General features: G+C 29.6%; 3 protein-coding genes across 3 annotated transcripts; 1 reads left to right on the forward strand and 2 right to left on the reverse strand.

The window, feature by feature from the left end:
* Window positions 1-1,454: 1,454 nt before the first annotated feature.
* Window positions 1,455-9,643, reverse strand: LOC126744165 (uncharacterized). The gene is made up of 4 exons (XM_050451524.1): window positions 9,573-9,643; window positions 9,048-9,512; window positions 6,197-6,625; window positions 1,455-1,953 (listed from the first exon to the last, which is right to left on the reverse strand). The coding sequence occupies exons 1-4, from the start codon at window positions 9,582-9,584 to the stop codon at window positions 1,528-1,530; spliced, it is 1,332 nt and encodes a 443-aa protein (XP_050307481.1). The 5' UTR covers window positions 9,585-9,643; the 3' UTR covers window positions 1,455-1,527.
* On the reverse strand, window positions 6,093-6,706 carry LOC126743943 (cuticle protein 19). Its single transcript, XM_050451227.1, has 2 exons — window positions 6,678-6,706; window positions 6,093-6,625 (listed from the first exon to the last, which is right to left on the reverse strand). Exons 1-2 carry the CDS (start codon window positions 6,687-6,689, stop codon window positions 6,167-6,169), a joined length of 471 nt encoding a protein of 156 aa, XP_050307184.1. The 5' UTR covers window positions 6,690-6,706; the 3' UTR covers window positions 6,093-6,166.
* A 5,196-nt stretch (window positions 9,644-14,839) lies between the features above and the next one.
* On the forward strand, window positions 14,840-19,399 carry LOC126743944 (cuticle protein 19-like). Its single transcript, XM_050451228.1, has 3 exons — window positions 14,840-14,990; window positions 15,043-15,168; window positions 19,036-19,399. Exons 1-3 carry the CDS (start codon window positions 14,979-14,981, stop codon window positions 19,279-19,281), a joined length of 384 nt encoding a protein of 127 aa, XP_050307185.1. The 5' UTR covers window positions 14,840-14,978; the 3' UTR covers window positions 19,282-19,399.
* Window positions 19,400-26,267: the final 6,868 nt, after the last annotated feature.

A 26,267-nucleotide genomic window follows, 5' to 3' on the forward strand; every position in this document is an offset into this window, starting at 1 on the left:
AGGTCTTTTTTTTGCCATTTTAATGTAACGTTTCTCCAATATTTGTTAACTTTCTCGATTTTTCTATTTAGTTTTATTAATATTTTTACACTTAAACTGCTTTAATTTTACTTTAATTGTTATTAGTAGAAAGGTGTATAAAAAAAGCAGTATTCTGTATTTTGTGTCCAATGAGTCAATTGCAACCTTTCAAAATTTACTTGTTTATTCCAGGCAATATGCATATTTCGTCCAGGCAATCGAGTTCGAAGATAATAAATACGAAACTACTGAAATTGCCTAAAGGAAATAGAAAATAGGTCTTAATAACCTGGATATAAGACAGAATTACTTTGAATGCCTTGAATAGATACAAACTTACTTCAACTGCCTGGAATAAATTAAAAAATAGCTCCAAGAGCCTGGAAGAATCACATAAGTATTATAATTGCCTTAAATTAATAGAAATCCAATATTAATGGCTAAGTTCAAAGGTTTTTTTTAATTCCTGTAATTTTTGGTCCATTGAGTCGGATTTTTTAAATTGGTGTTACCAGAACTAAGGCAACAAACAAAACAGTGAAATACAGTTAAAAAGACGTTCTGTTGAATCACTTAGACATCTTCTAAGTATATTCTTTTTGTCTGAATAATTAGGAACATGATAAAGAAAAGAAATAAACTTATTACGTACAGAAATAAAATATATAATGTAAAACAATATTAAACACATAATAACTTAAGTATAAACCTACAGAAATTAGTCAGACTATCCTATTTTTGTCTTTGTTCAAGTCTTTGCTTGACAACATTTTCAGATACATGATAAAGATCCGTCGTACCAGTCCTGTATACTTCAGATTTAAAACACTTGATGATCCTTAAGTTTCTTGGAATGTTCTAATTTCTAAATGTAGAGAGAGATTGAATTTAATTTCTATATCTTCTAGAAGGAGTCCCTGGAAAGAATAATATTTTTCTTAATCTTTATTTACTTTTTGAGCTTCTTAAACTAATGAAAATTTGAGCTATAGAATTCCTTTAAATACTTTTTTTTAACCAAAACTTGTCCTTTGAGCCAGAAAAATTGATAATTTGTCTATTTTATTATTGTTTTTATTCTTCATTGGTTTTTATCTGACATTTCTGTGTTTTTTGAGGAGTTAAGGTAATTTTAAATTTATTTAAGGCAGTTGTTGAAGTGCCTGTTCAGAAAACAGAATAATAAAGTTATATTGGATGTTTTTTAGAAATTTAAACTCTTTGAGAAAGAATAGTCGTCAATGTCGATGATAGGACTTGCCAAGGATGCATCTTGCCACTCTTCCTATATACATAGGTGAATACATAGTCAGGAAATATGGATTAAATGTCCTTTAGGAAGTATTTTGCTATTCTTCAGAAGCTTGGAGCCATTCTCTGTTTCCTGAAGACAAAAGATTCCCTTATGCAAACTATTTATAGACAATCAGACGTCAAAAGCAAATCATATCTATTAACAACAATACAATAAATAAATAAATAATTAATTTATAAATAGATGAAAGTCTAGTGATGGTAGTAATGAGGTGCCGTGGCATATTGTACAGGAGCAGCAAAAATGGCCTTGGTCACAGCTGGGGCAGCTACCACCAACTTAGCTGGAGCTGCTGCAGGATGTACTGGGTGTCCAGACTTCTCTACTACAGCATTGAATCCATTATGGTCATCAGCGGTGTAATGTACAGTCCTCAAGGTACCATCGGGCTCAGCAACGGTATAGCTGCCTTTTACTACATCACCGTCACGTTCTTCATGCTGACTCTTATGGTCTCCAGTATGGGGATCCTGTACGCCATAATTGAATTCATATTTGGGGTGAGCATAGTAGTCTTGGGCTTCATGATGAACTGGCAGTTCCAGAATACCTGCTTGGCAGAGAGCTACCAAAGCTGAGACGAACACAATCTGGAAAAAAGACATTTTGATCATAATTTAAGGGCTTAAAATGCGTGTTACCTTAGCGAACATTTTCAAAGTTAGGTCGTAACTGAACTGAATCAAATCTGGTCGGCAAAGGACTTTTATACGATACCGTTTGGATACTTAACCTAGACATTCACCTAGACTAAGAACGATAACGTAATAAAACAATAATAGCGGCACGGCATGGCAGTGCGCCCATGTGAAAAATTTACACGGTAACGTAATAAAGAAATTGAAAGTGGTTAACTATGTGGTATTCGGTCTAGATTTTTCGGTTTCTATCTAGGTTAATCAGCGTCAAGTCTCTTTTTTGGCGTACTTGTAAAGGACGTTTGTTTGCACCAGATTTTTTTTTGTTTTAATTGATAATTAATTACGCAAGATTTTTATTGGGTGCACTTGCAAGTTCTAAACCTAGAAGTAGTAAATGATGTCCTAGATCCACTTCAAAACGCAGAGCATGATCTTTATGTGCCAATCCCAAGGTCAGAATTAATAAAAAGCTCTATTCTTTACGGAGCTAAAAAAATGCACAATCATCTGCCTTTGGAAATTAAATCATTGACTATTTAAATCTTTTCCTCGATTTCGCAATGCTTTGAAGTCATATTTACTGGAGAGAACTAATTTTGGAGTATCATGCACGCGCTGGCTAATTATTAAATTTTTTACGATGTAAAATAGCAATATTTTGATTTTGTATTGCTAAATTTTTATAAAATTTTTTATGACTTTTTAAACATTGTATTAATGTTTTTGACTATTTTTGTTTTTGTTACTTTTTTTATTTTACTATCTTGTTACTATTTTTATTTACTTTCATATTTTCTTACTTTTTACATTTAGTATAGGAAATTTGACCAGGTACATTTGTGTCATTTGTACCCAATTTTGTATATATTTATTTAGTACTTGTATTTTCGTTTCTATATTTGTCTGTTTTACTTGTTTTACTTTTGATGTATAGCTTTGTCTACAATTTTTTTTAAATTTTTTGACTCATTGATTGATTGATAGATTTTCTAAAAACAACAAATAAACAAGTTCAACTGCTTTGCATTTATGTGGAAGATAATTCTGAATGCCTGGAAGAAGTAGAAAATTAATTTAATTTTGAATAAATTTAAAATTAGTCTAAGATTTATGCTTTAAAGAAATAAATTTTTTAGATATTCCAGGCAGTTAAAGTAATTTGCTACATTCGTTCAAAAATAGTTAAACTCGGTTACTTGTTTTTTCTAGATAGTTAAAGAAACTTTCTGCTTCTTCCAGATATTGTTACTCGATTTTTACGTTAATTTCAACGCAATTGAACTGCCTGGAAAATTAAACATTCTACTGCTAAAAATAAACATAATTCTTGACATTCTGCTACAATATTTGTTAAGGCACAAAAATGGTTTGAGTAAGATTAACTGATTCATAGACCTTCTAGTCGAGTAATGCTGTTTAGCCTTAGAGTCAAATATCTCAAGAACCATTAATGATAACTCAAAAAAATAAATAGCAGACGATTGATACAATATTTTGCTACAAAATTTCTAAATACATACAAATTATTTGAGCGACAATAGTTGAGGTATTCGAGGCTATAGATCCCTCTTGTTAAGTTTCGCCTTAGAGGTAATGTCTGGCTCTAGAGTCAAATATCTCAAGAACCACTAAAAAATAAGCACTTTATATACCTTCCAGGCGTTTGATATCATTTTTCAATTTATTTAAAGCATTTCAGATAATTTTTTTATGTCTTTTCAAACTCTGAAGTAACTTTTTATGTATGTTTTTCTGACTTTTGGAATTTTTGTTTAATTTTTCATTTTATTCACGTTTTTTATCTCCCATCACTGAGGATTTAAATATTAATAATAAAAAGTAAATAAATTCCGAGAAAAAAAATTGCAATTTATTTTGAATTGCCAATGTTACTGCGATCAAGCAGTCCGGGCCGTTCAGTCCTCCGTCCGTCCGCTCGTTATTATATTAGGAAACTATTTAAAACACCGTTCAGTTCTCCCTTCGAGCTCATTTTTAGATTAATTCAAAGCAATTATTGAACTGGTTCATTTATTTTTCCAGAAATAATGTTTAGTCGATTCAGACGAACAGAACAGAAATTGACATGTTTTATTGATGCTTGAAGTAGTTCAAGTCATTTTCTACTTATTCCAATGAGACACAGTCATTTCCTACATTTATTCGAAGTAGTTGAATTCGTATACTTGCTTTTCCTATAGACACTTGGAATTATTTAAATTCTTCCAGGAAGTTAAATAGGTTTTTGTTTTTCTTTTTAGTTTTCGTTTTCACTTCTTTTAAGTAGTCAATTCATTTATTTTAAACAGATAAAGCTGCTTATTCTTTTTTCCTTTACATGTTATCTATCTGACATGGAAGAAACCCATTTTTTAATTAATTCAGACAGTCAATTCTTTTGTTTTTTCTAGGCAATCTAAGCCATTTTTTTATGTCTTGCTTGCAATAACTAAGAAAATATATGAACTGCCTGATAGAAGAAGGAAATATCAATTTATTAAACTAGAGCTATTTCCGCTGTCTTACACTACTTGTTTAGGTCCAAACATTTATTTACACCTCGTAAACTGAATCTCATTAAGTATAAAAGTGAAATAATCCCAGATTGGATAAAGTTACATAATAAATTCCATTGGCAACGCTTATATACTCGTATTGTACCCCCGATTCCGAATTTCGCAGTCTAATTTTTCGTAAGAATGTTAAATATTACTTTGATATACATAACATACCGCGCCGATCTGGGAATTTGGGTGAATGTCTAGGTCTAGATCGATATACTTTTACACCTAATTTTTCAGTGCCTTTTATAGAAATAATATATATTATATTACCCTTTTCATGACAATATTTTTTAATAAAAAAAATATATAGATAAATAAATGAGTTTCTTTGAAAGTATCTAATTTCTTCCAGGTTAAGCTTGAAAAGTTACTTTTTGTACTAGTTATTAACTATCATCGATTCTAATGGTTCACTAAATAATAGGATATCTGAGGAACACATACACCAATACTATAGAAAATATTATATTGCCAGTACCTTGTCAATAACCTGAGGGAAATTCTCATATTCAATCCAGTATCTAGTTTAAGATTTTAACTCGAGATTTCATTCAGGAAGTTAGTTACTTCCAGGTAGTTAAATTAAATTTCTATTTCCTCTAGAAATCTCTGAAAGAAAAAATTATATTTTTTCTTAATTTTTATTTTTCTATAATATTATTTTAATTTAATATAATTTGTATTTGTTTTCATTTTTTATTAGTTTAAATCCGATATTTCTATGTTCTTTTTGACCAGTTAAGATAATTTTTAATTTATTCAAGGTAGTCGAGGGACTTCTTGAAGTGCCTGGACAAGAACCAGAATATTAAACTTATCCTGGATGTTTTTTAGAAATTTAAACTCTCTGGATTACAGAAAAAATATGGCAATCAAAACACATCAAAATCGTCTTTTTTTAGGTCTTTTTTTTGCCATTTTATTGCAACCTTTCTCCAATATTTGTTAACTTTCTCAATTTTCCTATTTAATTTTATTGTTATTTTGACACTTTATTTGCTTTAATTTTTTTTAAGTTGTTATTAGTAGAAAGGTGTATAATAAAGCAGTATTCTGTATTTTGTGTCCAACGATTCAATTTCAACCTTTCGGAAATTTATTTGTTTCTTCCAGGCAGTTCAAGAATTTGCATATTTTGTCCAGGCAATTGGGTTCGAAGGTAATAAATAGGAAATTACTGGAATTGCGTAAATAAAACAGAAAATAGGTCTTAATAACCTGGAAGTAAGACAGAATTGCTTTGAATGCCTTGCATAAATACGAACTTACTTTAGGTGCCTGGAATAATTAAAAAATAGCTCCAAGTGCCTGGAAGAAACACATAACGATATCAATTACCTGGAATTAATTGAAGTTAAATTTAAATTCTTAAGATCAAAAATTGTTTTTCAAATTCCGGCAATTTTTGGTCCTTTGAGCCGAATTTTTTTTATTTAGTGTTGGCCAAGGCAAATGGAACAATAAATTTGATATTTGAGAGGCACTTTGTTGGGTCACTCACATATTTAAGAAAGTTTGTAATTTTTTTCACCACAGAAAAGAAATACAAAATTATGCCTTAACATCTTTTTAATTAAATAAAATATATACAAAAAATAAATAAATAAATCTGAGCGGTTCAATCCTTAATGATGATAATAGTGAGGAGCTCGTACAGCGTAGTGAGCTGGAGCAGCGTAATCAGCTGGGGCAGCTACAATAGTCTTATGTACAGCTGGAGCTGGATGTACTGGGTGTCCAGACTTCTCTACTACAGCATTGAATCCATTATGGTCATCAGCGGTGTAGTGGACGGTCCTCAAGGTACCATCGGGCTCAGCAACGGTGTAGCTGCCCTTTACTACATCACCATCACGTTCTTCGTGTTGGGTCTTATGGTCTCCGGTATGGGGGTCTTGTACACCATAGTTGTACTCGTATTTGGGGTGGGAGTAGTAGTCTTGGTGTTCGTGGTGAGCTGGTAGGGCGAGTTTATGTGCAATAGGTGCAGCGTGGGCAACTACAGCTGGTGCTGGTTGGCTGTGATGGAAATAGTCCAAGAAACCTGCTTGGGCTACAACTACTAAGCTAGTAAGAGTCAAAATCTGAAAAGAATTATATTAGTTTTTATCACAGGTAGACTTCAACTATCCTTACTTTGGAGAACATGTTGTCGATTGTGTGTGTATCAAACAACTAATGTATTATATTAAGAGTTAATACTTTTATATACTCATTCATTGTTAATATATTTCGTGGGTTCACGCCCCTGTTATGCAATCCCGAGCATATTCAAGATCAAACTTTGAAATTATTTTATTTCTTCAAGGTTAAACTTGAAAAATAAAACTTTTTGGATTGATTGGCCTAGTTATGAACTATCGACGAACTTAATGGTTTACTAAAGAATTGGGTATCTGAAAAGCATCTAATACTATCGGCAATATTGTATTGTATCACTATTTGTTTCTTGTAGGAAAATTATATCGGTTTTTGCTTCTTCCAGATTACATAGATTGAGAAATCCTCTTACACTTTTTGAGCGACTGCTGGATTTATTTGGATACATTTTACAGCAACCTGGACTTTAAGTGATGCCAGGAATTCTTTAGAACGAAATTCCACTCAATTTGACCCTTAAAGTTTTTTGTTGGGTTTCTAAGAAGTTTGAGAAGGCTCCTCGGTCTTTTAGGAGTTTTTGGACTTAAAATGATTTTTCATTTAATTTGACTCCTCATGTTCGTTCTTGGAGCCCTTAGAAGATTGAAAAGTCTTGTTACAGTCGTCTTGAGACTCCTGGACTTGTTTTCAAACGTTTTTTAGCATTTTGAATGTGCATACTTCATCCAGGCAGTTGGGTTTAAAGGAAATTAATAGAAAATCACTTGAACTCGTCAAAACCTTTTACAACCTGGAAGTATTTATCACATATTGCTTTGAATGCCTTAAATAGATACGAACTTACTTCAACTGCCTGGAATAAATTAAAAAATAGCTCCAAGAGCCTGGAAGAAACATATAATAATTTTAATAGCCTTGAAATAATAAAAATTAAATTCGAATTTCTGGAATTTTTGCAAATACAGGATATAAATAGGTACATACATTAAATTTAGAGATACAGTTAGAGAGACGTTCTGTTAGATCACTTAGACATCTTCTAAGTATATTTTGTTTGTTTGAATAATTAAGAACATGATAAAGAAAAGAAATAAACTCATTACGTACAGAAATAAAATATACAATGTAAAACAATATTAAGCACATAATAACAGTAAATAATAATTAAGTATGAACGTACAGAAATTAGTCAGACTATTCTATTTTTGTCTTTGTTCAAGTCTTTGCTTGGCAACATTTTCAGATAAATGATAAAGATCCATCCTACCAGTCCTGTATAGTTCAAATTTAAAACACTCGATGATCCTTAAGTTGAATTCAATTTCTATATCTTCTAGAAGGAGTCCCTGGAAGAAAGAATATTATTCTTTTCTTAATCTTTATTTAGTTTTCAGGCTTTTTCAACCAATGAAAATTTGAGCTATAGAATTTCTTTAAATACTATTTTTTTAAGTTTTGGTCCTTTGAGCCAGAAAAATTTTTAATTTGTCTAATTTATTATTGTTTTCATTCTTCATTGATTTTTACCTGATAATTCAGTGTGCTTTGTGAGCAGTTCAGATAATTTTCAATTTATTTGAGGCAGTTGTAGAAGTGCCTGTTCAGGAAACAGAATAATAAACTTATACTGGATGTTTTTAAAAAATTTAAACTCTCTGGATTACAGAAAAAATATCGCAATTAAAATACATTAAAATCGTCGCTTTAAGTCTTTTTTTGCCATTTTATTGCAGCCTTTCTCCAATATTTGTTAACTTTCTCGATTTTCTTATTTAATTTTATTAATATTTTTACATTACTTTAATTTTATTTTAAATGTTATTGTTTTGTGTCCAATGATTAAATTCCAACCTTTCGAAATGTATTTGTTTCTTCCAGGCACTCCAACAATTTGCATATTTCGTCCAGGCAATTGGGTTCGAAGGTAATAAATATAAAATTACTGAAATTGCCTAAAGGAAACAGAAAATAGGTCTTATTAACCTGGAAGTAAGACAGAATTGCTTTGAATGCCTTGCATAAATACGAACTTACTTTAGGTACCTGGAATAATTAAAAAATAGCTCCAAGTGCCTGGAAAAAACACATAACAATATCAATTACCTGGTATGAATTGAAGTTAAATTAAAATTCTTAAGATCAAAAAATGTTTTTCAAATTCCGGCAATTTTTGGTCCTTCGAGCCGGATTTTTTTTTATTTAATGTTATCATGGCCAAGGCAAATGGAACAATAAATTTGGTAATTGAGAGACATTTTGTTGGATCACTCACATATTTAAGAATTTTTGTCATTTTTTACCAAGATAATAAGTACAAAAAATATGCCTTAACATCTTTTTAATTAAATAAAATATATACAAAAAATAAATAAATAAATCTGAATTGCTCAATCCTTAATGATGATAATAGTGAGGAGCTGGTACAGCGTAGTGAGCTGGAGCAGCGTAATGAGCTGGAGCGGCTACAATAGTCTTATGTACAGCTGGTGCTGGATGTACTGGGTGTCCAGACTTCTCTACTACAGCATTGAAACCATTATGATCATCAGCGGTGTAGTGGACGGTCCTCAAGGTACCATCAGGCTCAGCAACGGTGTAGCTGCCCTTTACTACATCACCATCACGTTCTTCGTGTTGGGTCTTATGGTCTCCGGTATGGGGGTCTTGTACACCATAGTTGTACTCGTATTTGGGGTGGGAGTAGTAGTCTTGGTGTTCGTGGTGAGCTGGAAGGGCGAGTTTAGCTACAACTGGGGAGTGAGCGTAAACTGGGGCAGCATGGACTGGGGAAGCCACTGAGTAAGACGAAGCGTGACCATAGTCCAAAAGTCCGGCTTGAGCGATAGCTACGAAGCTAGCGACAGCAAAGATCTAAAACAAAAATTAAGGCACTCGTTATTAGACGTAACAAGTTTATATAAGTAGACTCACTTTAGATAACATGTTTGTTTTGAAGCAATAGAACTACTGATGAATAAAAATCTGTAATAGGTGGCTTATATAGTTCTTGAATGATTCGCAGAAATAAATCATGCAATAACAAGCGGACACCCCACCTAGAAAATGTAAATTGACTTGGGTATACCCGAAATCGAGCTGATCTGAAAGTGTTCCATTGGAACCAAAACATATCTGATTTTGACCTAGATACGGATTTGTGCTCGCACGTCAGATTTTTTAAGTAATTATTGATATTACAAAAAGCCATTACGCGTGCTATTAAGTATGATTTTTCAAAGCCTATTTGTTATTTAGATAACTATCAGGATCTTTTGTTACGATTAAATTGATTGTGCAATAAATAACAGGGAGTGCATTTCCCCGCATACAGATAAAATTAGTTCTATTGTAACCGTAATTTTATCAATGAACATTGTCATTATCCAGGTCCTGGAAGAAAATTAGTTATTCCTAGATAAAGGTTTCTTTCGTTTGTTTTTCCATTTGCATTCGTTCTGAGAAGATTCACCACGCATCTGCTTTTCCTTGAATCGTTGTTGCATTTTTATGTACGCTTCCGATAGCCGAAAGGAAATTAGAAATTACTTTAACAGCCTGGAAAATTAGAAAACTTAAATACTGGATAGAAATGGAATGTTTTTTTTAAGGGGCAGAGAGTTTTTTCAGAGCGATGAAGGACAGTTTTAAATATGTTAATCCAATATATCCTTAAATGATATTTTAATTAGCGACCTAATATTTTTACCGTGAGTTTGAAGCTCAAACGTTGGTGTTATCTAGCAGAATTTGAAAAACCAATATATCAAGAAATTTTGGTTGAATTATTTTAGGCTTTTAACAGCATTTACAGATAGTAATTTTTCAAATATCATGCTTTTTTTATGACAGTGTTTCACAACACCTTGAAAATCAAACATTTCTTGGTCTTGGTTTAGTCATTTCTTCAACAAAAGAATTATGGATGTTTTTTAGAAATTTAAACTCCCTGAATTACAGAAGAAATATGGCTATCCAAATACATCAAAATCGTCGCTTTAGGTCTTTTTTTTTAATTTATTGCAACTTTTCTCCAATATTTGTTAAATTTCTCAATTTTCCTATTTAATTTTATTATTATTTTTATACTTTACCTGATTTAATTTTACTTTAATGTTATTATGAGAAATGTGTATAATAAGGCAGTATTCGGTATTTTGCGTCCAACAATTCAATTTCAACATTTTTGAAATTTATTTGTTTCTTCCAGGCAGTCGAAGAATTTGCATATTTTGTCTAGGCAATTGTGTTCGAAGGTAATAAATAGAAAATTACTGGAATAAATAGGAAAGCCTGGAAGTAAGACAGATTTGCTTTAAATGCCTTGAATAAATACGAACTTACTTCAGGTACCTGAAATAATTAAGGAATAGCTTCAAGTGCCTGGAAGAAACACATAAGGATGTCAATTATCTGGAATTAATAGAAATTAAATTCCTAAGATCAAAAACTGTTTTTCAAATGCCCGGAATGGCATGCTTTTTTTATAATAGTGTTTCAAGTAATTCCTTAGTTTTTACACTTTCATATAATAACCATACTCTGAAAAATTTCAAAATAGGTACTACTAAGCATAAAATTAACAAATTTTAATGATAGCTGTTTCTGTCGTAAGGCCTATAATATTAATAATAAAAAATTCAGATTTTACAAGAACAATAGTTATTCACACACTTTTTACCGTCAGAAACAAAAAAAAATTGGGCAAAAATTCGAAACTCTCTAGCCGTTAAATTGCCCATATAATTACTAGATTATGTTAAATAAATTCATTTCTTAATTCGACTCTTTGTTATCGCATTAATTAAATTAAGGTTTTTTTTTCAGTGTTATTGTTGTTATTCGTGGTCGAATATATTGTCAGAATGAAAATCCGGGTCGCAATTACAAAATAGATAAAGTGGGACAAAGTAGCTTTTCCGGAAACAGAAGACATGAGCAAGAAGTGTATCAACACCACGTTTGAGTGAACTTTATTACTTTGCACCGTAAGCAGCAAGGACGTGATCTTGCATTATTACGTTATGCAAGGCGTTTTCATTACTGGTTTGCATAAATTGAAGTTTACACCAGTTTTAATGTTATATTTTTTATGTAAGTTTTAGGGTTAGTTTTTCGTCCTTTTAGGTTCAATAAATATTAAGATTTAAAGGGAGAAAGTTTTCTAGGCATTTCTATAATATTATATAATAATATTGTGGTCTTATAAGTACCACTAGAAAAAATGACATTATTGAAATCTTTTGATACGTAGGTAGTTTAGCCAGTTCCAAGTTTTGTTCTAAGCTTACCTTAGCAAACATTTCGTACACTAAATTTATGTTAGGGGAGAGATCCAGATATTTAATTTTATTTTAGCAATTTATTTGTTTTTGGATAGTTCTTCTATTGTAGAATGGCATTTATTTTTTTTAAATATTTGTATTGTTAAGTCAAGTCGGTCATGCGGTAGGTACATTTTTGTTTGTTTTTTTGTATATTAAGTTAGTTAAATATTTTCTGTATGTTTTATTTGCTTTTTTAAAAGTAGTTATAATAATATTGTAATTACATAAAATTAAAGTACTCGGTTAAGTTAACAGCATTCTTCGCCGAGTATAAAATAAAGGCCTAATTTATTTATTTATTTTTTATTTACACCGCCTTTATTTTTGCTTATTAAAGAAACGGTAAAAATTGAAAAAACTTGTGTGTTCATTTAAATTCTTAAGAGCTTTTCTTGCTTCTGGAACTCATATATTTTTAGCAATACAATATCAAATTTCACAAAACACTCAGTACACGTCTTGCTCTTGCTGTAACTGGGTACTAAAAATGTGTATTCTTGTAGTACTTTTTTTTTGATTATCTTAGAATTGTAAGCTTGTTATTAAAATTAAGGAAAGCTCAAAAGTCCTCTTCCAATCAATTTTAATGAAGTTGTAGAAACCAACTGCAGGTCCAGGAATTATAAACGAGCTCATATGCAGTGAGTAAGAAATGTACATTTCAAGATAATTTTTGACGTAATTGTAATATGAAATGCGGTAGAACATCAATAAACTTTTGTTCATTTTACGATACAAAAACTCACCTCAGAGCCAAGAACCATAAACGATCGTGATAAAATAATGTTTCTCATATTATGCAATCCTTAAAATAGTTTGAGTACCGAATAATAATACTCGCAATAAATTGATAATACATCATTTAGAGTATCAGTAACTACGTGCTAACTGGAAATTAAAACGCTAGTGAACGCGGGTTTTCCATTGGATCTTCTTTTACCTGTTCCATAAGTTTTTCTCGATTTTCTTTAACCATTGGAGGAGTATTTTCCAATACAAACAGATTTTAAATTTTTTTTTTGCATATAGCTCAAGGTGTTTAAGAGACCAACCATTTTAATAAAATACAATTGAAACAGCTAAGAAGTATTTGGACCCTCTCTGAGTTATATTTTCGACATTTTAGATTAAATTAGTTTAATCTAAAGAGCAATTCCAGAGATTTTGGAATTCAAATTTATCTGGAAAGGTGCTTGGATGATACATTTTAGAGAAGATTGTAGTGGAAAATAGTGATTTATTTTATATTCTTTACTACCTGAATTAATTGGAGAAGTTAGGGACCAAAATAACCAGTAATTAACTGAATGAAGTCTTCTTGGATTCTAAATCGGTAAGTTTAAGAAAAAAATTGATATTTCAAAAATCTGAGCAAATCTATTTCAGTATTTGGGCCGTCTTTGGATTGCGTTTTCTTAAGTGAAATTCAAATAAAACCTAAAGCAGTAGAGTTTTCATGAGTTTTATGAAGTAACTTGTTGTCAATATTAATTTAAATAAAAGAATAACTAGAGTGTTCAATATCTGAAAAATGAGGTTCAGTTGTTTTTTTGAAGGCTACTAATTTTTAATAAAATAAAATGAGATTATTTTTAACCAGGGAAAATAAAATTTACAGATCTAAGAAAAAGCAAGGTTACACTCTTTAAAATACAACAAATTTAATTAAAACGTCTAAATTTAAGGTAAGTCTAAAATAAATAAGAAATCCTTATTATTGCACTGAAATTCGGTGTGTTTTTATCTAGATTGTATTTTCCTTTGATAAAAAATTCATAAAAATCTGAATAGAACTGATCAAAAATAAATGTTTACTTAAAATTCTCTTTTTCAGACCAAAGAATTATCAAAACTCGCAATAAAATGGTAAACATCATTTATAATATAAGTAACTATGCTAAAAAGAAACATTACATTTGATGTTATTATTAGAAAAATTGGAAATAGTTTTTTTTTAATAACTATTGCTGAATTATCATGAAAAGGAAATTGATCAAAATTAAGTCCAATTTAACCTAAGACTTCTCCTTTTTAACAAATATATGCATGATAATTAATAAAATGATGCAGGGGAGCAGAAAAATTCAGGTCAAGATTGGAAATTAAAATACTGTTAAACGCGCATTTCACATTGGATCTTTTACCTATACCATAAGTTTTCCTGGATTTTTTTGCACCATTCAAATATTTTCCAATACAAGCAGATTTTAAATAATTTTTTTTGTCTATAGCTATAGATAATTAAGGTATTTAAGGTACCAACCATTTCAATAAATCACAACTGAAACATCTTAGAACCATTTGGACCCTCTCTGTGTTATATTTTAAACCAAATTAGTTTAATTTAAAGAGCAATTCCAGAGATTTTGGAATTCAAATTTATCTGGAAAGGTACTTGGATGATACATTCTAGAGAAGATTGTAATGGAAAAAAGTGGTTTTCTCTAAATTCTTTACTACCTGAATCAATTGGGGAAGTTAGAGGCCAAAATGACTAAACATTAACTGAATGAAGTCTTCTTGGATCCTAGATTAAGTTAGAGTGGAGTTTAAGAAAAAATTAAAATTTGAGAAACCTATTTAAGTAATCGTGCCGTAAATATGCATCTCAGACCTAAAAATCACAATAAACTATTACTGAACGATTATATAGTATAAACTTTGACCAAAATCGATAACAAAAAAAGCCTCTCAATAATCATCCCAGAATCGACCTTTTAATACCAAGACTGTCTCATATTTAAACAAAATGCAATCATACATAAAACAATGTCTCTCGCAATAGTATGTTTTATACACATAGCAAAAGACTTTCCACCACGTCGTGGTCGTGTATACAAATGCACTACTTGAAGATATTTTTTCTTTTTTTTTTACGTTTTCGCGTAATAATTATAACAAAAGTAACGGAGAAGCGGATGATGGTTACGGCTATAAAAGCAAGTTCGGCGGTAGACGAGGAGTTAGTATCGCTTCTGCCTTTTTTCCTTCTACGTTAGTTGAACCTGTTGAAATGTTCGTTAAGGTGCGTAATAGATTTTCTTAAAATAAATTTTATATAATTTTTTTTGATACAGTTTGTAGCTCTGTCCGTGCTAATTTCCTGTGTCGCAGCAGGAATTTTGGGATACGGAGGAGGACACGCCGAGCATTTAGTTTATCCAGCACATGCGGCCTATGTGAAGCCTGAGGTTGATTATTATGTAAGTTAGAAGTCGATATTTGGAAATAGTTCCTTAAAGGGTTTTCTCATTCTTTTAAAATGCAATTTAATATTGCTTAAAGGAGTGGATTGACTTTTTCTTTAATATTCTTGATTTTGAAATTTTTCTTGATTTTTTTATGAGAGTAATTATTAAAGAGACTTTTTATTTCGATTTATTACGTAGTTCTTGAGTTTCCTTGAATGTTTTGATTCCATGTAATTTTTGCCTCATTTATTTGCTTCTCCAAAGATCCAAGAAACCCAAGATTTTTTAAGCTGAAGATTGGATACAAACCAAATTTGAATATTAGATGTTCACCCAAAAACATCCATCAAGTGTGTATTTCTTACAGGCCTCAGTTTCATCTCACTAAATTTGCTACTACTTAAGTTTTCTGTGGTTCTTGTGGGTTTTCTTTTCTCGATTTCAAGCAGCTTACTTGGGTTTCCTTGGTATAAAAAAATCAAGGAAAAAAAAATACGATTCTAATGTGTTTTCCCTTAGATTTAATAATCTTTGAGATAAAATGACAAAATCTCCAGAAAACATGTCCTAAGAAGGATTCAAATACCTTTAGGAAAACTGCAGGATCTCTAGGATTTTTTTTTGACTTTCGCGGTTCTCAGCCTAATTTTTCGTATACCAAGTGGTTTTTTCCACAAAACAAAAACACAGACATCTCAATAATTCACATACCACCTTAATAACCTCAAGACAATGCTTCTCAAGAATTTTTCATTAATTTATTTCTCTTGGTCTCAGAAAAACATAACTTCTTAAGAAGGATCTTCCTTGGTAATTTTTCAGTTAAATTTCTTCCAAAAAAAAAACTAAACCGAGTATCCTCATTTAAAAATTCTATTAATTTCAGTTCTGCCACCTGAAAATTTAATTCTTTCTTTCAACTTCTAGGAACTTCCTAAGATTTTTGAAATCTTGATTTTCTCTTAAACCCCACCCTGCCTGATCTAGTACCTAAGAATGTTTTATTCATTTAATGTTTCCCAATTGATTCGAGTATTAAGGACATCACACAAAAATGCTATTTTACACTAAAATTTTATTTAAAATGTAACATCCAGGTACCTTTCCAGATAAATTTGAATTCCGAAATCTCTGGTAATGCTCTTTAGATTTGTGTCATTTGATCTAAAATATGTAAAACAAAATCCAAGGAGGTTAATAAAGGTTTTTTTAATGAACAGTTTTACTTGAGTATTCTCGTTTTACGCACTTACGTCGATTTTCTCAAGGCTACTTGGCTTAGAATACTTTCTTTTAGAAAATTTTCAAATGTGCTTTCAAAATGTTATGAAAAAGTATCTAATAGTGCTGAAACCTTTTTTTCCTTAATTTCTCATGTATTTTCTCAGTATTTTGAACCTATTTGTGTTAACGCTTTTTTTTATTGAACTTCTTGCAGAAAAAATTAAATTAAATTTTCTGCTCTACAAATCTATAAACACTTCTCTATTCTAAATTTCCTTGGATTTTCCAGCATTTTTTTAATTTTCCCGTAAATTCCTCTCTAGCTGATACAGAACCCAAGGAGAATTCATTCATTCAATGTTTCGTCATTTTGACTTAGGTAGTAAATACTTTATAGGAAAGAGTACCATTTTCCACTATAACATTATTTAAATTATATCATCCAGATACCTTTCCAGAAAAATTTGAATTCCAAAACCTCTGGAATTCCTCTATACATTAATTTCATTTGGTTTCAAATGTTCAAAACTTATTACAAGGACGGTATAAATGCTTAACAAACGTTTTAATAAGTCGTTTTACTTTTAGTACTCTCATATTATAGTTTTTATGCATTACGTCAATTTGCCTTAATTTACTTGACTAATAGTAAATTCTTTCGGAAAATTTTTATTTACAGTATTTGATTGTAATGATTTTTATGTAACTTAGTAAGATTTTCATGCAATGTTTTCCCAAAAAAGACACCCTGAAAATTCAAAAGAAATATGTAAAAAATTATTAAATGAAACTTCAAATATCTTTTCTTGCTTATGCATGGTTTTCCTTTTTTTCAATTGATTTTCAGTTTTTTGACCTTATGTTTTGTTCCTCATCTCTTCATAAACTTCTTCCAGAAAAAATGTAACTAAATTTCTTTGCCAAGATGATCACTTCTGCCATTTGACTATTTAACTTTTATTTTAACTTTTATTTTATTTTCCACTTCACTTGAACTTTACACTCTAACTGATCTAAGACGAAGAAGACTTTCTTCCTTTAAAGTTTCGTCAATTTGTCTCCTACTTCGCCAATTAATTCAGGTACTAAAGAATTTAGATAAAAGCACTATTTTCATTACAAATTTTGTTAATGCGGGTGATACCAGGTACCTTTCCAGATAAATTTGAATTCCAAAATCTTTGGAATTGCTCTTTAGATGCCTTTAGTTTGGTGTTTTTTGACTACATCTTACGTTATGATTTCTGTCATATGGACTAACATAAATAAATTTTGATTTATTGACATTGAAACATTTATTCTTGATTTTTCATGTTTTTTCATTTTTTTTTCAATGTTTGTTTGATTTTCTGAACCTTTTTATGTTTTTACGTATTTTTTGATAGAAAAAAAATTAAACTAAATTTCCTCGTTTACAGATCTTTAAACACTCCTGCCTTATGATGATTGGATCCTGTTATTTATATTTCCTTGAATTCTCTAATTTTTTTTTAAATTTTCTCTTAAACTCTACTCTAACTGATCGAGGATCCTCATTTTGCACTATAGCACTAATTTTCACTACAATCCTTTTTAAAATATATTATCCACGTAGCCTTCCAGATAAATCCACTTAAATTAAGCTTAATTTCCTCGTTCACAGATCTATAAATACTCTGGCCTTCTGATGATTAGATCCTTCTATTTATATTTCCTTGAATTATCTAATTTTTTTTTTAAATTTCTCTTAAACTCCACTCTAACTGATCGAGTATCCTCATTTTGCACTATAGCACTAATTTTCACTACAATCCTTTTTAAAATAAATCATCCACATAGCTTTCCAGATAAATCCGAATTCCAAAATCTCTGGAATTGCTCCATAGATTCCTTTAATTTGTCCTGCAATTTGTCATTAGAGAAATTTCGGTTAATAAACATCTAAATGTTTATTCGACCAGTTAAAAAATTAATTAAATAGACAATTAAGTGAACAAACATGTCCCGGTTATGTCACGTAGCCCATTACGCCGAAATAGTCAAGTATTTCTTCATTCTTTTCGGTACTTTTTTCTACCATATCAGTAAAATCTCATATTGTGAAATTTAAGAGTTATTATAGTTGAACCCCAGCATAGAAAAATCAGTTTTTGCAACAATGATAAGAATTATTTTAATATTAAGAAATGAGTTAATTAAACACACTGATGCACTATAAAAGGTTACATTTTTTGTAACATAACAACCATCTTCCTGCATCAGTAAGAAGATACACGACATACGAGGTACCATGGGGAAGCGATAAATAGCGAAAAAGGTAAAATGTCAAATGTGTGACCATTAATTTAAAATCGTGTATTTAGATTGCGATTGCTCCAGTGGGATGTCGTCGGTATATGTGAAGATTTTGCAAAAAGTGAACGTGGTGATGCAAGGATAAGGGTGCAGTATCATTAAGCGATTTTTTTTTTAATGGGAATGTGTTAAAAGTGTTAGATTGCTATTGAACTGAAACTAGTCTTTTGTTACGAGCTAAATATATTCGATGTTAAACAACTAGTGCATTGAACCTTAAATTGAACCTTCAAGTTAATCCCTATCTAATCAAACTTCCAAAAAACCAACTTGTCTATTTATGTTGAACCATATGACTAATTTTTTCCTTTTTTATTCTAGTCACCAGCAAAATACGAATTTAAATATGGAGTAGAAGACTTCCACACTGGAGACTATAAAACCCAACACGAAGAACGCGATGGTGACGTAGTAAAGGGCAGCTACACCGTAGCTGAACCTGATGGTACCTTAAGAACTGTCCACTACACCGCTGATGACCATAACGGTTTCAATGCAGTTGTTACTAAGTCTGGGAAAGCCCATCATCCGGAACATTACACTACGTATGACAATGGGCATTACTAAATAAATTTATTTTATCTGTATAGGGTACACTGGCCTAGATATGTAAATATAGCAGGGCGCGATGTGTTTTATCGCATGATATAATTATTTATTCTGCCATAAATTGATTTTTTTTAAATCAATAAAATTGTTGTTTAATTTCTTCCGCCTACCGTTGGGTCTCGATGGCGTGAAAGTACCCATTATTTAAAATAATATTTGGAGCAGCGTACGTATGGTATATCTAGGATCTCGAGCGTGAGGTTATTATATCTTAGAACGACCTTGCGGTTGAGTAACTTCCTTTTTTGCCCATGGTGAGGTCAAGTTGTTAAGTAATTTACAGCTTTTTTTTCTGTTTTTAATGATTGATATTATTTTTGGGAACTTGAATGGAAATTATTGGCTTGGGTTCTTAAGTAATATGATGCCTGTATCAATATATGTATAGTTTAGAATTAAGGTAATAGGATCAAGAGAGATAAATTATTGTCTTTGCCTAATGCACAATAAATGTGTAAAGGAAATTAATCTCGATTTCCTCAAGGAAATATATGTTGGTGAACCATTTTTACTATTATAAAAAAGCAACTTCTGCAAGAAAAATTATTGATTAATTGCCTGGAAGGAATTTTGATATTATTTAAAAAGAAAATTGAACCATAACTTATTAATGTAAAATCTTATAAGAAAATGTAATAAAATTATTTATTTTTTAAAATTTTATATATAATATTTAATAATTAAAAATTATTTTATAAATAAATTGATAAAAATTCGAAATTAAGTACGTCAAAAAAAATTTTTTTTCTCAGTTTGTTGAAAAAATTATAAATCAGCTTAACTTCCTATAAAAAAAAAGTCATTTTTGCAACCACAATTTCCAGAAAAAAAAAACATGGAAAATAGTGTCGATTTCTTGAGAACAATTACTTTTCCGGACTAATTGAAGACACTTTCCAGGCAGTTTCTCGATTTTTTTATTTTTTATTTACTAATTTCAGTCAATTGAAGTATTTATGTTTTTCCAGGCAATTGACGATTCTTACGTTGACGCACTTGTTTCTCCCTCCTTGTATGTTAATCCAACTGCCTGAAAAATTAAACAAATTATATCCTACTGCCTGAAATTGCTATTGAAAAGTAATTTTACTTTTACTACTACTGTTTCTGTATTCGAATTTTCTATGATTGAATATATATGTTTTAAATAAAATGTTTGCTTTTTAAGAGAAATATTAAAGAAAAAACATAGTACATAATTAAGCAACAAATTTACTTAAAAATATGTGTTACTATAAAAAAACACATAATAAATAAATACTATTACAATCAATTCTAAATATCTTGACCAAACAATTTCCATTAGCAATACATTGACTGTTTAAAAAAATACTTCTCTCAAGTCAATTAAAAAGACAAAAATGAGAAAAAGTAATTTTGATTAAGAAAAAAAATTTAAATCAAAAATAAAAGCAAGCAATTTGCTTGAAAAAAATATATAAATTATTAAAAAACATTAAAAAAAAATAATTATGCAAAGAAAACTTGGTACCTGGAAAAAAATTATTTTTATTTTAATGGATTAAACCATATTTTCTTCAACGTAAAAGAATTTCGTGAAATCCAATTTTGTAAATTGTTATTTTCGTATAGTATAAAGTGATCCATTTTTTTGAGGTGGGAAATTGGTCATTAATAAAAAAAACAATTTTACACAAATTTTTTGCCCATGGTGAGGTCAAGTTGTTAAGTAATGTACACCTTTTTTTCTGTTTTTAATGATTGATATTGTTTTTGGGAATTTTATTGGAAATAATTGGCTTGGATTCTTAAGTAATATGATGCTAGTGTCAATATATGTATAGTTTAGAATTAAGGTAATAGGATCAAGAGAGATAAATTATTGTTTTTGCCTAATTTTTAGGTATGTACGCACAATAAATGTATAAAGGAAATTTCTTCAAGGAAATATATGTCGGAGAACAATTTTTATTATTAAAAAAAAGGAACTTCTGCAAGAAAAATTATTGATTAATTGCCTGGAAGGAATGTTGATATTATTTAAAAAGAAAATTGAACCATAACTTATTAATGTAAAATCTTATAAGAAAATGGAAAAAAATTATTTATTTTTTAAAATTTTGGGCCTGTATAATAAATAAAAATTATTTTATAAATAAATTGATAAAAATTTGAAATTAAGTACGTCAAAAAAAAATTTTTTTCTCAGTTTCTTGAAAAAATTATAAATCAGCTTAACTTCCTATAAAAAAAAAAGTCATTTTTGCAACCACAATTTCCAGAAAAAAAAAACATGGAAAATAGTGTAGATTTCTTGAGAACAATTACTTTTCCAGACTAATTGAAGACACTTTCCAGGCAGTTTCTCGATTTTTTTATTTTTTATTTACTAATTTCAGTCAATTGAAGTATTTATACTTTTCCAGGCAATTGACGATTTATTTTCTTAAGCAGAACTATGTTCTTGTTCCTATTTTATCCTTTTCTTATGCACTTATTCCTCCTTTGAAAGAACTCCATTATCTCAAAGAGACCTACGTAACTAGAGAAAAAATGAAAACTCCAAGTCTCAGTCTCAAAATGTCTTTTTAATTAATCAGGTGGTGACATGTTTCGCTAATAAAGCATCATCAGACCTTATAGCTAGATGACCTGCTAAGTACTGAAGTAAAAGCCAATAATTTTCATTCAAGTACTGAAGTACTTAGCAGGTCATCTAGTTATAAGGTCTGATGATGCTTTATTAGCGAAACATGTCACCACCTAATTAATTAAAAAGACATTTTGAGACTGAGACTTGGATTTTTAATTTTTTCTCTACTTATTCCTCCTTCCTTGTATTTTATCTAACTGCCTGGAACATGGAACAGATCATATCCTACTGCCTGAAATTACTATTGAAAAGTAATTTAACTGTTAAATCTTGACAATCTTTATACGACGCTGGAATGACCTTAAACGTAAATAATTTAGGTGTCAAAAATAAAAAACGTTTCTATTTTGTCCTTTTCTTATGCACTTACTCCTCCCTCCTTGTGTGTTAATCCAACTGCCTGGAAAATGAAACAAATTATATCCTACTGCCTGAAATTGCTATTGAAAAGTAATTTACATTTTAAATTTTGACAATCTTCATACGACCCTGGAATGACCGTAAACGTAAATAATTTAGGTGTCAAATATAAGGGACAAATAGAAGTTGAGTTTTAAAAACAATTCCAAGTTTTTTAAACATTAACTTTCTCTTGGAAACTTTGACATTTGTGCTGATATTTATTGAAATTTTAGTGCTATTCGTAATGTTTCTGTATTCGAATTTTATATTATTGAATATAATTGTTTTAAATAAAATGTTTGATTTTTAAGGGAATTATTTAAAAAAACACAGTACATGATAAAGTAACAAATTTACTTGAAAATATTTGTTACTCCAAAAAAAAATACATAATAAATAAATACTATTACAATAAATTTTAAATATCTTCCAAGCAAACAACTTCCATTAGCGATACTTTGACTATTTTAAAAAATACTCCTCTCAAGTTAATAAAAAAGACAAAAAATAATTAAACTAACTTAAATACAATAAAATAAGATTGTCAAATTTCTTTTAAGAGGTTTCTGGAAAACAAATAACTACCTTATTTGCTTGATTGAAATTTGTAATAAAAGCAAGCAATTTGCTTGAAAAAAATATAAATTATTAAAAAACACATAAAAAAGTTGATCGTAAGTATCTGGAAAAAAATTATTTTAAACCTGATTTGCTTGATCGTAAAAGAATTTTGAGAAATCCAATTTTGGAAATGGTTATTTATGTATCGTGTAAAGTGATCCTTTTTTTTGAGGTGGGAAATTTGTCATGAATAAAAAAAGGGATTTTATATAAGTGTAAATTTTTCTACTATCAAAGAAAACATCAAAAATACCAAATTTTAGTAAAAAAAGTACGTAAAAGTGCGGTGAGTGTGTAGAGTGAGTACTTTAATTTTACGGTAGTAAAATTTTTGAACTAGTTGCTTGAATTTCTTTTTCTTGATTGAGTTAAAACACCTAATTTTCATATAAGAATAAATAAATAAAACGTAAAAAAACAACAAGTTTTTTTTCATATTTTAAAAAATCTATAAGAAAATATAAGAAGTTGATTATTTTTAAATTAAAAAGAAATTATTTGTTACCAGAAACAGCAAATTTTAGCTAAAAAAAAAAATTAACTTCAGTAAAAAAACAAAACTTGATTGATAAGAACATAAATAAAAATCGGAGAAAATTCGCGGATTATAAAAAAAATATTTGTTAACAGGAAATGCAAATTCCAGGCAAATAAAAAATATTAAAATAATAATTAGAAAAAATAATTTCAAAAAATAGACTTTTCAAGAAAAAATACAGAAAATCTTAAAATATTTGATCATTTTTGATTAAAAAAAAATTTTTGTTGTCAAAAAGAGTAAATTTTAGCCAATTAATCAAAAAATAATAATTATTATTAACACGTTGACTGCCAAGCACGAGATCACTCGTGGTTGGCAATCTATAGCCAGTCGCCAGCCACGAGTTATCTCGGTTGTGACTAACTGTTTTACGGCGCCCAGTACGAGTAAACTCGTGGTGTTCGCGTTGATATTTGAGGCGCTGGGCACTCGCAATAGACCAGTAAAACTCATTGTGGCGTCATTTTTAAATTATATATTCATCTTGTTTAGTACAGAGGAAGCAAAATGCAGTGACACAAAAAAAAATTTTAAATGTTTTTAGTTCCAACAAAAAGCGGAAAAACATAAACTGTGCCTTAAAAACAGGGAAACTTATGTGCTAGTGTTTACAGATAGTTACGATAATAATATGAAGTTTACAAAAAAAATTGTCTAAGAAATCTTGTTTAGTCATGTTTACTTTAGGTGGTAGTCCTTGAAGCAATTTTCCACACATAAGGCTGGTTTTTCTTCACAGGCAGAGCAGAAATAACGTGTTTCACATCAAAGTGTATTCGAAGTACATACACGGCAAGGTCTTGTAGGTCGTTGTTTTTTTTCGGTTGGTGATATACCTTCCAAATAGCAGGATTTTCATGCTGCTGTACGCTGCTGGATTTTTATCACCGAGAAGTGTAGACACAAACATCTCTTTACATTTTAAAGATTTTATTCTGCTTCTGGTCGATTCACGAAACAGCAAGTAAGCGTTATGAATATATATTTCGAGTATATGCAATGCAATCTTTTTCGGCCATCTAATGGTTTTTCTTAGTGAGCTATAGTAACTTAGCATTTGATCGGACTGGTCGATACCTGACATTCCTGCATTATAGTCCTTTATTAAATTAGGTTTCACAGAAACTTTTCCTTTCTTGTTGCGCACTTTAATCATTTGTACTTTTTGCATATTTGAAATCGTGGTTGGTCGCCAGAAGAAACTTCTACTTGGACACGCCCGACCACGAGATAACTCTAACTGTTTTTTTTACAAAAAAAAATAACATATAATATTAAAAATTTTTTCCAATTTATTTCAATTTTGACATAGTGGCATCTGAGAATGGTTTTTATTTAAATGTCATGGCAGTCAACTTGTTAATAAGAACATAAATAAAAATATAAGGAAAATTGACAAGTAATCTTTACCTGCAAAAAAAATCTTGAATAAAATAAAGAAAATATGCAAAAATTTTTTTTTTAAATAATTGATGATTTTCGAATAAAAAAAATTGTTGCCAAAAAGAGCAAAAAAAATTCCAGTGAATAAATTTTGATTTAAAAAAAATAAAAGAAAAAATGATCTGCTTAAGAAAAACACGTGTTGGTTGCTTAGAAATAATTGAAAAATTCTGGAAATTGTTCATTATTTCTGGATAAAGAAAAAAATAATTTATTACCAAAGAGAGCAAATTTCAGCCCAATAAAAAAAATACAAATTAATGTTAGTGAGAATTTTTATTTATAAAAACATTATTAATTTAAGGAAAATTAGTAATTAATCTGTAATTCAAAAAAAAATTCCTGGCTGCTTGAGGAAAACTTACATAATTCTCATAAAAGACCTGGAAACAGTTGATCATTTCCAGATTCAATTTTCTTCTTCAAACTACTTAAAAAACGTTTTTTTTTTAAATAAAACATACACTTTAACTTAAGCCACCCATACATATAAAGTAATAATTTTAAAATGTTTACCTAAATTAAATATATAATTTATTGTTTAATTTTTTCGGTATTTAATAAGAACATGCACACTAAATTAACCAAACAAAAAAAAACGAACAAGCTTGAATAACCATTGACAATAACATGAACCCACATTGCGCTTATTCTTTCTTATACGCAAGTTACGAAACGAAGTATCTACATATTTTTTAAAAGAATAATTGATTAATTTTCGTTGGAATTAGGGCACATGTCATGGTAACTCAAGAATTATTAGGTTGGAAAGAACTTTGTTTAGATGTCCATTAATTATGTAACAAACGATTTTAATTATTAAATTAGAAGAAATAAATATTTTATTAGCCAGATATTTTCGGCTTTTAAGGGTTATCCTCAGGACATTTGAATTGCATTAAACCTTATTGAAGGGAGAAACGTTGAAAAGTTATTTAATTTTCATTGTATGTATTTTACATAATTATTAATTTAATCTAGTTTTATACTTCAAGGAAGCATCTGTTGCATAAACAGCAATAGTACATTTTGAGGAAATTGCCATACATAAAAATTATTGAAAATTTTGTTTTCTAGAGATCTTCTCTCTTATCATTTAAAACAGCTTTTGTGTAAATCATATTTTTCTTCCATAATTTGTACGAAAGTAGTAATAATTTATTTTAAAAAATCATGGCTGTACGTACCCCTATAATTTTTTTGTCAACAACATTTTAATTTTCTTTTAAAACTTTTATATGGGAATTATATAGGAATTTACATAATTTAATTTATTTTTATTTAAACAATCTTTATATATGATCAAAATGTCGCAGCCACCTT

Source organism: Anthonomus grandis, chromosome 13 (genome assembly GCF_022605725.1).
Source record: "Anthonomus grandis grandis chromosome 13, icAntGran1.3, whole genome shotgun sequence".
Taxonomy (NCBI): domain Eukaryota; kingdom Metazoa; phylum Arthropoda; class Insecta; order Coleoptera; family Curculionidae; genus Anthonomus; species Anthonomus grandis.